Below are 13,585 nucleotides of genomic sequence, written 5' to 3'. Positions count from 1 at the left end.
AAATCGCGGGGCCCAATGGGACGGCTTCGCGCTGGACCAATCGCGTTCTTCATAGAGCGGCATTGAATGCCGCCCTATGAAGAACCTGAGCGCTTTACCGCGCATGTGCGCGGAATGCGCGTTCGCGAGCTGAGCTGTCTGACTGACAGCTCAGCTCGCTTTCTAAAATTATCAATAAGGGGGGGGACCTACTGTCCCCCCCCGGCCCCCACCCCTGAGCGGCGGGTGGGGGCCCTAAAATTATCAATAAGGGGGGGGACCTACTGTCCCCCCCCGGCCCCCACCCCTGAGCGGCGGGTGGGGGCCCTAAAATTATCAATAAGGGGGGGGACCTACTGTCCCCCCCCGGCCCCCACCCCTGAGCGGCGGGTGGGGGCCCTAAAATTATCAATAAGGGGGGGGACCTACTGTCCCCCCCCGGCCCCCACCCCTGAGCGGCGGGTGGGGGCCCTAAAATTATCAATGGGGGGGGGACCTACTGTCCCCCCCCGGCCCCCACCCCTGTGCGGCGGGTGGGGGCCCTAAAATGATCAATGAGGGGGGGGACCTACTGCCCCCCCCGGCCCCCACCCCTGAGCGGCGGGTGGGGGCCCTAAAATTATCAAAAAGGGGGGGGACCTACTGTCCCCCCCCGGCCCCCACCCCTGTGCGGCGGGTGGGGGCCCTAAAATTATCAATGAGGGGGGGGACCTACTGTCCCCCCCCGGCCCCCACCCCTGAGCGGCGGGTGGGGGCCCTAAAATTATCAATAAGGGGGGGACCTACTGTCCCCCCCCGGCCCCCACCCCTGTGCGGCGGGTGGGGGCCCTAAAATTATCAATAAGGGGGGGACCTATTGTCCCCCCCGGCCCCCACCCCTGAGCGGTGGGTGGGGGCCCTAAAATTATCAATAAGGGGGGGACCTACTGTCCCCCCCGGCCCCCACCCCTGAGCGGTGGGTGGGGGCCCTAAATACAAAGGGGGGGGGGACCCTAGTTAACCCTCCCCCCCCCCCCAAAAAAAAATATCTCCCTACCTACCCCCCTCACCCTAAAAATAATGAGGGGGGACCATTAACTAAAAACCTGTAAAAAAGAAAAAATGAGATAAAATCAACTTACCATTCGATGTTTTCTTTCTTCTAAAATCTTCTTTCTTCAGCCCCAAAAAAGGCCAAATAAAAATCCATAATAACCGACGCAATTAAAAAAAAAAAAAAAAAAACCGAGCGCAAAAAAAAATAATCCATCTTCACCCATGGAGGGCTCCGCGCAGACTGAGCTCCGCAGGGTGGGAAAGGCTTATAAAGCCTTGCCCCGCCCTGCAATTAGGCTAAGAACACTCTGATTGGTGGGTTTGAGCCAATCAGAGTGCTCTTTGTCATTTTACAAGCGTGGGAAAGTTTTTTGGAATTTTCCCACGCTTGTAAAATGACACAGAGCACTGTGATTGGATGGATTTCAAGCCATCCAATCACAGTGCTCTTTGTCATTTTACAAGCGTGGGAAAGTTTTTTGGAATTTTCCCACGCTTGTAAAATGACACAGAGCACTGTGATTGGATGGGTTTCAAGCCATCCAATCACAGTGCTCTGTGTCATTTTACAAGCGTGGGAAAATTCCAAAGAACTTTCCCACGCTTGTAAAATGACACAGAGCACTGTGATTGGATGGCTTGAAATCCATCCAATCACAGTGCTCTGTGTCATTTTACAAGCGTGGGAAAATTCCAAAGAACTTTCCCACGCTTGTAAAATGACAAAGAGCACTCTGATTGGTTTAAACCCACCAATCAGAGTGTTCTTAGCCTAATTGCAGGGCGGGGCAAGGCTTTATAAGCCTTGCCCACCCTGCGGAGCTCAGTCTGCGCGGAGCCCTCCATGGGTGAAGATGGATTATTTTTTTTGCGCTCGTTTTTTTTTTTTTTTTTTTTTTTAATTGCGTCGGTTATTATGGATTTTTATTTGGCCTTTTTTGGGCTGAAGAAAGAAGATTTTAGAAGAAAGAAAACATCGAATGGTAAGTTTTTTTTATCTCTTTTTATTTTTTTACAGGTTTTTAGTTAATGTTCCCCCCCTCATTATTTTTAGGGTGAGGGGGGTAGGTAGGGAGATAATTTTTTTTGGGGGGGGGGGGGAGGGTTAACTAGGGTCCCCCCCCCCTTTGTATTTAGGGCCCCCACCCACCGCTCAGGGGTGGGGGCCGGGGGGGACAGTAGGTCCCCCCCTTATTGATAATTTTAGGGTTCCCCACCCGCCGCACAGGGGTGGGGGCCGGTGGGGGACAGTAGGTCCCCCCCTTATTGATAATTTTAGGGCCCCCACCCGCCGCACAGGGGTGGGGGCCGGGGGGGGACAGTAGGTCCCCCCCTTATTGATAATTTTAGGGCCCCCACCCGCCGCACAGGGGTGGGGGCCGGGGGGGACAGTAGGCCCCCCCCCTTATCGATAATTTTAGGGCCCCCACCCACCGCTCAGGGGTGGGGGCCGGGGGGGGACAATAGGTCCCCCCCTTATTGATAATTTTAATTTTAGGGCCCCCACCCGCCGCACAGGGGTGGGGGCCGGGGGGGGGGACAGACAGTAGGTCCCCCTTATTGATAATTTTAGGGCCCCCACCCGCCGCACAGGGGTGGGGGCCGGGGGGGGACAGTAGGTCCCCCCCTTATTGGACCTACTGTCCGGGGGGGGACAGTAGGTCCCCCCCTTATTGATAATTTTAGGGCCCCCACCCGCCGCACAGGGGTGGGGGCCGGGGGGGGGACAGTAGGTCCCCCCCCTTATTGATAATTTTAGGGCCCCCACCCGCCGCACAGCGGTGGGGGCCGGGGGGGGGGGGAAGGAGAGTAGGTCTCCCCCCCCCCCCCCCCCCCTTCAACCACTATTGTGGACAGTCAGCTCCCTGTGGGTTCGGGCTTCAGCTGTCAGCTGAAGCTGAAGCTGTCAGCTGAAGCCACGCCCGCAGCAGTGCTGACAGGCTATCAGCACACAAAGCGCGTTCACAGTGCTTTGTGTGCTGATAGCCCGTCTGATGCATTCACCCAGAATGCATCGGACGAGAGGCCTTTTTAGGGCCTCTGAACTCGGAAGTCCCTCTGGTGGCCGTCTGATTGACTGCAACAAGAGGTGTTCCAAGCTTCCAATGTAAACACTGCATTTTCTCAGAAAATACAGTGCTTACAAGAAAAAGGCTCCGGGTAGCTGTAGCACTCACCTGAACAACCTCATTAAGCTGAAGTTGTTCAGGTGACTATAGTGTCCCTTTAATTCATGAGAGCTCTGGAAGGGGGTAACAATCCTTAGTTTTGGTTAACTCTCACAATACATTTCCCACCATTTGCTTTCTTAAATAATTACTCCAAGCATCATGACCACCTTAGTGATTTGAAGTGATCATGGTGCCTGGAGTCTGTTTATGCAGCATTTTCACTAGGAAACACTGCACATAGAGAGTGTAAACTCGTTCCTGCTGGAGGCAGTGGGCATCATTAACCAACTCAGAATAAGAGTTTCAAGCTGACGTATGTCAACTCTATGTACAGAATGCCACTCATTGACTGAGAGTGATCAGCAATGAATGGCCAACGAGATAAGCATAAAGCTCTTAAAGTTCTGATGTCATTACAACAAGCAAGAGAGGAGATCCGGTGCTCAACGAGTACCAGGTAAAAGGAGCAAAGTGATGCAAAACGGCTTGCCCCAGGGATTGGCGCCAGGGCATCATAACCACTACAGCCAGCTATATATTGCTTATGATGCTTGCAGGAACCCTTTTAAAATATTTTTTGCTAAATATGGAGATTCTAATTCCATTCCTTTAGTAAGCAGCTTTACCAGAGAATCATACAGTAGATCAATTGTTTTGTAAACTGTATCAACAAAACTATTAAAATGTATTTCTAGCATGCCTGCTGAACACAATTAAACTCAGTAGACATGCTTCAGATACTATATAAATGAATACACAATAGATACATCAAAATACAAATTGAAAACTAAATAATAAACACAAGTGCATTTACCACAAATGCAATAAAAAATAAAAAAAATAAACTTGTTTCTCAATCCACATATATCATTTTCCATGAATTGTCCATTCTACTGGAAGGCATATAATCTAACTTCTAACTACCAAGTGCTACCTTATGTGTGTTCCACCAGCATGCCAAATGTATATACTACTGGTGGGGATCAAATATTATAATTCATTGTTTGCTCGTCAAAAACATATAACGTCCACGTTAGTAGCACTTTTCATCTGCCTCAAAGCATCAGATAAGGAGAAGAATTTAGAGCTGGGTAGTTATAATTGATAGCAACTTTCGCTAAAGAACAGAAATTCAATTAAGCATGATAGACACCCATTTAAATCTATAGACTTGAAAGCATGGTATCATAAATGATCTCACCATTGTTAAATTTCCTCACTTGCTAAATATTAAAATTATAATAGACTGAATTCTTTTATCTGTCTGAGAATAATACCTGCTGCTCCACATAGACTTTTTGTTTGCACTTTGCAATGAAGTACAACAAAAAAGACATGGATTCATAATGATATCATGATGCAAAGATAACTGTCTCTTCATTTTGGAATTCTTTTTTTTAAATGATCAACTCAGTACATTTCACACACAAGAAGGGGAAGTCTATAGAGCAAGTGTTGTTCAACAGACAATTAGTTGGTGAGTTGATAATCAGACTATATTTAGGAGAAACTACTTGAGCTGTAATGATAATACTGGATATATATTTTTGCTACATTCTGACAGGAGGACTTACTGAGTCACCAACAATCATTGTTTAGTAAATAAATATTTATTGTTCTAGGAAATCTATCAGACTACCACATTAGAACAATGTGAAACAATGTGAAACACCATAATAGTTTATAATTCTGTTTATAATTTAACTGCTTTTAACACGGCAGCTTTTCAACTCTTTTTTTTGGTTAGGAATCCTAACTGGGGTCAATTTTAATGTTTAATTAGATGATCCCTTTGTAAGTGTGACTACTGGTACTCAGCAGGCTAGAAAATGTTTAATTTAATAAACATGGTGGTCCCTTTTCAGTACAGTGCAGTAGGTAAAACAAGTCAACACGATTATTTAAAAAACAAAACAAAAAAAAAACTGTCTAACCTTGATATATTAAACCATTGCCATCATACATGATCTCCTGTGATGGGATGTAGCCTTTTCCTTTGGGGCACATTTCTAGATACTCATCTATGCAGAAAAGAGACGCAAAGGTAAGTGATATACAAGTAGCATAGGTTATTTGAAACAAAATCAACATGCAAGAAGGCATCAAATCTAAAAGATGTGTTTATCTGTCTCTTACCAGACTCAATGACAGGACATGGGAATATCTCACAGTTGTCTCCCCATCCAGCTCCTAATGTACAGCAGCACTCCTGTTTGCTAACGTTAACAGCCAGGACATTACCACAAAAGTTGACATCATTGAGGTTGTAGTAACATTCCTTCTTTTCCTCCTCGTATTGTGAATCTACAAAACAAAAACATCACATGCTAAAATGTCAGAATCGCAGAATTAAAAGGGAAACTAAAATTAGCTTGTCATGTATTGTATAATGTTAAGGGTTTTCTTTTACAAACAAGTGAATGAATCTCAAAGCAACAGTTCCACTAGTCTGTATCTCAGAAGGTTTTATGTAAAACCAGTGCTGGTGAGCTGCTCACAATCCAGCAAAAACACAAAGAAAAAAAGAAATAGATAAAAGAAAAAAAAACACATGTGAAGTCTGGGAGGAGCAAATCACGGGGGTTTCAAACCAAAGTGCTATAAAAGAAACAGAACAATTGCCAGGCCCTGTGGGACATGCCCAATGAATTGTAGTGCTCACCAAAAAAAGGCAGATTTGTTTTTCAGACATATGAACAAGGGATTATAAACACATACTCCACGCAACTTTATAAATTACCCTCGTTAATACTGATGCCCATGTTACTTTTATGGGATAGTGATTGAGCTACCAAAGAGTTTAAAGGCACACTGTTGACACCCACACCACTTCATCTCATTGTAGTGGTCTAAGTGCACTGTCCCTGTCCGCCTTAGCCATGCAATGTAAAAAAGAAATTGCAATGTCTATATTGCAGGGTTAAGACTGCCACTAGAGGCACTTCTGGATGTTTTACAAGGATTGACTCTACGAAACAACACTGAATGTCCAGTATCCTCAAAATCCCCATAGGAAAGCATTAATTCAATGCTTCCCTACGGTGAAAGCATAACGCGCAACTGCCGCGCTTGCCGAACATACGCTTTAGGTTCCACCTCAGCTCGGAGCACCCTACTGTACCTTTAAATAAAACATCTGATATGTGGCTCCAGCTTAGACAAGACTGCTACTGGCAACAACAAAAATGGTGGTCGATTGTAAGATGTGGCATATAAATGGGTCTCTTGAGAAACACAATGAAATATGTACATCTGTGGACTTAAAATTGTGGCATGCATTGCTCTGTGAAACCATCTAAATCTTTTTTTATTTATTGCTTTAGTGCACAAAATTCTACCATGTTTCCATACAGTACAAGTTCATGGTGGCCTTTTTTATCTTTCACATGTTTCAAAATGTATTATTTTATGATATGACAATATCTTTATACAGAACTTTTTCAAGGAATTTGTGCGCATAACCTGGGAATCTAACAAAAAAAAAAAATTAATTACCCAATCTAATGGTACTTATTTAACTGACCTTGAAAAAAAAAAAATATATAAGAGGTTTATTCACTAAATAAAAAGTTGTAGTGAACTAAAAACAAAACAAAAAAAAAATTAGACTACAATAGCCACGCCATGATTGTAGGAGAGATGGAGATTCTCTATCCAAATGAGCAATTTTGCAATTGCATTTTTACATTTTGCTTTAATTCAGAGCATAGGTTTCTGAGACATGAAGTTTTAATATCAACTTTTCATGTGAAAGCTGCTGACTGAACTAGAATGTCCAGAAATGCCACCAAAGTGAAAGACAAAAAGGGTAGACTTATAGAGCAATAACATTGTTTTTCAGAGCAGGAACTGGCAAGAATCAGGTATTTCAGAATGAGGGAGGTGGGACAGGAGTTAGTATACAGAACGTTGCAATATATAGTACGTTTAGCTATATAAAATGGTGTGTGCAAAATAAAGGTAATTATTAGGCCCAAAAGTGATATGAAAATGCATAAAAAGTTGTTTTGGTACCTGGGTTCTCCCTTTAAGGAAGACAGAATAAAAGTCTAGGTATGTTACTTAATCATGTTTAAATACTATCCACTTTTTCTGATGGTTGATAAAAAATACTTCACTGTCACACTGGCAGAACAAAAATATTTGAATAAATCTTGCAAAAAAACAAATTTGGAGGAATAGCCAAGTTAATCCCTCTAAAAATGTTGGTAAGACATTATTTTTCAAATTTAACTGACCCAGAGAGAGGAGTGTACTTAGTTAGCCAGCAAACACAGATGGCAGCATAGGAACATTACATTTGCTGGCAATAATATCTTTATAAAAGTTAATTAAATCATTCTGTTTTTCTTTTTTTCTGTATTGTATTGGATATAAAAACTGTATCTTCACATTTTTAAATATTGTTGTATAACCAGTCCAGTTAGGATTTTCCACACGCCCTTTCACTATCCCAATTAGACTGCATTACTTATGTTTCTGGAAAAGACAGGCCATGCATAGTGCATCATCTAACTATCTTAGCCGAGTCAATAGCGCGTTGCTCTAGATGTGCCATTCCTATTACAATCAAGTGCGTAGCAGTGCTTTTACTGAAAGTGTTGTATCTAGAAAGTGGGTCTATCTTCAGTCCCGTAAAGCACTTCAGGCATAGCTAGACTTTTTGCCTTCACGTTACATGGTAATTAGATAAATCCTAAGATTCTGGCAGGATGAAAATACTACGAACTGCATTGGATACTGCTTTCATCAAGTTAAAAAAATGTTGTGCACGTTTATTCTGCTCGTTTGCCCTGTACACATATAGCAAGTTTTCTCAAGTCTACTTCATAAACGTCAGGACATTTGCCATCACATTCTCTTGTGCCAAATCCAGTTCATAAACACTTTAAAAAACTGCACACCTTTGGTCCAAATTGGAGTAAAAATAAAGTTAAGTATCCAATCTGTATTTTACCCAATACAGCTCTGAATACAGGTCCTTCTAAAGTTGAACTTTATATCCAGATCGTCCCTTACAATCATACCCTCTCTTTCCTATTTGACTTTGTATATTGGATTGCCAGTGGTAGTGGACAGAACACTTAAAAGCATTAAAATGGAGGATGGCAACCTGATACACTCAAGTAATATGGTTGCAGATTTAATACAGTAAAATACCTCAAGGTTTTCACATAGGGCCAAGATAACTTATAGGAATTTAATAAAACACGAAAGCATGCCAAATTCACACCGCAGAATTCTAAGAACCATAATGTCATATACATCTGCCTGCAAAAAACCTTGTGTGTCTATGGTGGGCCAATTTACTGAGATCTATGTAGTGTGAATTTCACATGCATTTTAAGTAAGACTCAGGACTGAATTTCAAAATATCACGGGGCGTTATTGGGTACCTAAGCCAAATCTATTCCATGGAATCAGGCCCAGGAAAAACTTGCTGACTGCATATTTATTTTTAAACAGCACATGGGAAAAGCACAATTGCTCAGTTTTAGAAAATGCTAAATTTTTTAGTATTAATAAAAATGTAGAATAAATAATCTATTGTCGCAATCCTGTTGGACGGCGCGAGAGTGGGCTGAAACAAGCAAAGAATTCAGATAAAAGCAACAACACAGGACCCAAGAATTATGGTAAACATAGCTAAAAATGGGTAGTTAACCAAGTGTTAAATCACAATACCAATCTATCAATGTTTTTGAAACAACTTAAAGGTTGCAAATCTTTAGGATTAAGATTCCAGAACATTTATAGTGATATTTATTAAACCAATCATTGTAGAAAAAATATCTTTCTACTGCACTGGCTGGGTAAGTCATGACAACGGGGACGATAAGTTGACCAGTGGTCATTTTTAACTACATATGTTTTTTTGGTGATGAGAATTTTTAAAGAAGATGAAAAGTAGGTTTGGTGCAGGAACATTATTTTATGTGTCTTTGTAAACCCTTTTCTGATTAGAATGTGGATAGTTTCTGTATGAAGAGTCTCTGCTATTACCAGGCAAGAAAGTGTTGAGCTTAATCCCCCAAGGCGGCCGGTCACCGGACGGGCTGGCTATCTGGGTGGCGCACGCGCGAGGGAGCACTCTCCCCTGTGTGCTCCCTCTTCAGCTCCCTCGCGCGCCGCGTACTGATGCCGGAGCCAGAATATGACATCATCTTCCGGCTCCGGCATCAGTACGCGGCGCGCGAGGGAGCTGAAGAGGGAGCACACAGGGGAGAGTGCTCCCTCTCGTGCCCGCAGGACCGGCCGCCCGGTGACAGCAGGGCCAGCCTCGGGGGGTCCTGAGGTGACAGGCTTCTGGGCCCCCCAGGAGAAGAGGCTGGCCACAGTGGCATACATACCGGGTCGCAGGGTGGCCGGGCCCAGTCGCAGCCGTGACCCCTGTGACCTCGGTATGTATGCCACTGAAGGGAATGTATATCTAGTTCCACTCGATGTTGATGCTTCCTGATACATTTTTAACACTATTTTTCAACCAGATTGGACCATCTACACCAAGTATGCCAAGCCCGCAGGCCACATACGGCCCACAATGGACATCTTTGCGGCCCGGTGAGCCGCGAGTGCATGCTAAATGTTAAAGCAGAGTAGGCACCTGCTTTCTCCACATTGCAGGTGCCTACTCTGCTACAAGTTACCCGCCCAGGGAGGAGAGGTTGCTGGCGGCAGCGAGGAAGCTCAGCCTTCATGCTCCTCACTGCTCACTCGCGCGCGCCGCCTGTAGTGATGCCGGGTGCCGGAATATGACGTCATCACTAAACTGCGCGCGAGGGAGCAGAAGAGCAGGAGGAGATCTCCAGATAGAAGAGGGCCCACGCCAGCTACCAAAGTTAGGGAGCAATAAATAAAATGATGTGAGTGCAAGAATGTGAAAATGTGTGTGTGTCTGTCAGTGAGTGAGTGTGTGTGTATCTATCATTGTGTGTGTCTGTCAGTGAGTGAGTGTGTGTGTGTGTGTGTCAGTGAGTGAGTGTGTCTGTGTGTGTGTCTGTCTGTGTGTGTCAGTGTGTATGTGTGTCTGTCAGTGAGTGTGCGTGTGTGTTGGTCTGTGTTGCATTGCCTGCGACTGGACAGTGGAGTACCTGGAGTGGCATGGAGGCACGCAACGCCACGTCACATTCCGACATGACATCGACGTGCTCCACCTTTACAGGGTTTCAAGAAGTTGCGGGAAGATCAGATTTGGCACAGGGTGCGGACGGCTCCATTTGGGGTATACCAGAGGCCGGACTCCGGAGTCACATACTGGCAGCGGCAATGGGAGTGGAGTCTGCTTGTTGGCTAGAGGGGGTACTCGGATTTAGTATATGGGGAGGACTGGGTTTTACTAGAGGGGCATGCTGTGGTTTAGTAGAGGGGGATGCTGGGTTTTTCTTATACTCTACTTTTCAAAATAAACCTACATTTCTATGGAAATTTAAGGTTTTGTTTTTTTGCAGCCCACATAAACTTAAACCTTGTTTATGTGGCCCATGCTAGACTTTGAGTTTGACATGCTTGACCTACACTCAAGTTTAAAACTAGCCTGTAATCTTCTGCACTGTTCCTCTATATTACATTAACCCAAACACAGACAAAACTCTGCTTTATTCCACTTTTCCTTCAATGATTATTTATTGACTATATTTGCAATGTTACATATTTAACAATGTTACATATTTTGCTTAAAGTCTAGACTCATATTCATAGACAGAAAATCCTTGAAGGTTTGTTGGCATTTTGTCATCTCTAAATGTAATTTAAATGTGAACCTTATGTGCTCTGTATCATTCAACTTTTTAAAACATTTTAAAAAACAGTTTATTATAAATCCTTAAACTGCAGTAACAATCCACACCATTCTCCTAACCTGGTACTTACAGTTCAATGCCAGTATGAAGTTAGATACTTATATATCATCAGTCACTGAATCCAACCCAGTAATGCTAAATGATTTACATGCTAGAGTCCTCATAGACTAGATAGTCTATAACGGAGTATTAAAATTCCTGATGGAAGTTAGCTATGCAAACCATAATGTTTTTTTGAGCTTTGTCGATTTGAGGGAATTCAAATCTTTTTAATTGCATCTTGCTTTTTGTGATAAAGATGAGCGAGAACAAGAACCAACTGATGGGTAAAACAACTGATAATGGATGTTATCAATACCCATAATATTTTATGAAGATGAGGTCTCAGTGACATCATTTAGATTCACAGAGTGGCAGAATAATGATCTAACAACCCGTAAATAGGGCTCTTTTATCTCATTCTAAGTTAAGGAAAGGTATAGATCAGATCTTATCTGGAAACATGAAAAAGCGAAAACCTGCTGAGCAGAGCTGAATTGAGTTGAAAAGAAAACCACCAGGGAGGCAAAAATACAAGTTCACAGTGACAAATACTAAAGTACTCCAGAAAGAAAAAAACTTAAGCCCGGGTAGAAAGAGGCCAAATAGCTTAATAAAAATGTGATAAAAACAGAGGCTTGCAGAGTAGGTCTAACCAGAGAGTCACCATAACGCCTCAATACACCATTGCTCCAGTTTTTGCACGAGCCCTGACCCAATGTCCAGGGACCTTAACTGCACAAGCCAATATCCCTGTAAGACCACTACATTTCCCATCTACTCCATTTTGATGATGGCAGGGTACCCTCTGAGGTAGTGGACAAGAAATAGGACAAAGGGAATAAGACCTCTTACAGCTCTAAGACTAAGAAGGAAGCAATGTGCTGAGGCTGCGCTGAAAAAATATGCTGCATCAAAAGTTTTGGGCACAAGATGTCATATGAATTCAGAAGAGCTAGATACCGCTGTCACAGGCACTACTTCTCCTCAAAATTGGTGACCATCTTGAACTCGCTGCTCTATCGCATGTCCAATAAAAGAAAGCTCCCCTGGTGGAATCCGGGTTAACCCCCACCGGTCCATGGGAGGCGACAGGGTACAAGCAAAAGAGACATCAAGGGCCCGGGCGACTCCTGGTTGGGAGATTAGACACTTCTCCCTTATGCAGGGCGCAATATGCCACACAGTTGAAAGACTGGAACTGTGTGAACTTGTCCAATAGTATAAAGGTAAAAGTCACTGAACATTAGCATAGGATCAGGTAGGTAACTACCAAAGTAGCAAAATGTTGACAAAAGAGGTGATTTAGCACCGAAATACGCAAATTATCGAGGAGGTCTGTTTGGCTTCACAGTCAGGCCTCGCCACACCTTTCATATATTTATGACTGTGTTTAAGCAGCAAAGTCACAAACTGACAGAGCAACAACAACAAGAGAGGATGTGTATCATATGTGCATGTGTTTTACACTAATAGCTATTCATACAGGTATTTATACACATATCTGGTTTTACTTTGATGAGTTATGTCCTAACAAAAAAGCTGATCTCAACAAACCCCAAGACCAAATTCTATTATCCACTATCAATGGACTATGGAGGGTCAGTATGATCAACATAATCTACTACAATCATTAAATAAAATGTTTCTGTCAAAACCTGTATTTGTTGTAAATAACGTGTACGTTTAACAAAAACAACTTGGTTCATTTGTCCAAAGGAATATCACTATTTAACCACTTAAGGATGGAATTGCCCAAGTACTAAACCAAGACCTAGAATATGTCATATATGTCTGTTCCACTATAAATCACCGCTTTCATATTGAGTGCCCTCTAACTTATTATATATATATATATATATATATATATATTTTTATTTTTTTTTCAGGAGAAATACTGCCGTTTACATATGGAATTATGTTTATATATGGAACATAATTTAATGTGAATAAAATCTGTAAATTTAAAAAAGTGTGATACTTTTTGTTTAATTTCAATTTGAAATATTGGCATTTAATTTCAAAGTGCTGCATGGCATTTTATCAGTGAATGTCATAATATATTTAGTTTTTCCTGTTATAAAACACACATATTTGTATGCTGTGATGTCTCACGAGTACAACAATTGCCCCCCATGTAGAAGTTTCATGGTGTTCTGGAAAGTTACAGGGTCAAATATAGGGGTTTGCCCATTTCAGTTTTCCTAGATTGGTTTGCTGGCCCTATGTTGCCTTTGAGACCATGTGGCAGCCCAGAAATGTGGGTCACCCCCTCATGGCATATCATTTGCAAAGGTAGACATCCCTGGGAATTGAAAATGGGATATGTCCCTAGTCTTTTTTAGTAGCCTGGCCAAATCCTGACCAAAGTTAGTGTTCATATTTTTTTAATACATTTTTTTTACATAAAAACTGCACCTTTAATGTTCATCATCATTATTACACATTTACTCCTTTAAAACACTGAAATATGCGTGCAACAATGTCTTACGATTACAGCAGTATGCCCCATGGACAGGTTTCATGGGGTTCTGCAAAGGTACTGGGTAAAATATAGGGATT

General features: G+C 42.7%; 1 protein-coding gene across 2 annotated transcripts in view; it reads right to left on the bottom strand.

Annotated features, from left to right (window-relative positions):
• The window catches only part of LTBP1 (latent transforming growth factor beta binding protein 1), a 395,779-nt gene that overhangs the window by 27,149 nt on the left and 355,045 nt on the right, over positions 1-13,585 (bottom strand). For both annotated transcript variants that reach the window (XM_063443116.1, XM_063443117.1), the window contains 2 exons: positions 5,322-5,489; positions 5,120-5,206 (listed from right to left, as the gene is read on the bottom strand). In XM_063443116.1, the coding sequence (XP_063299186.1) occupies positions 5,120-5,206; positions 5,322-5,489 (255 nt within the window). The remainder of the gene's footprint in view (positions 1-5,119; positions 5,207-5,321; positions 5,490-13,585) is intronic.

This window comes from Pelobates fuscus, chromosome 2 (genome assembly GCF_036172605.1).
Source record: "Pelobates fuscus isolate aPelFus1 chromosome 2, aPelFus1.pri, whole genome shotgun sequence".
Classification (NCBI taxonomy): Eukaryota; Metazoa; Chordata; class Amphibia; order Anura; family Pelobatidae; genus Pelobates; species Pelobates fuscus.
Note: the sequence above shows the minus strand (reverse complement) of the source record. Positions and strands in the feature narration are given on the sequence as shown.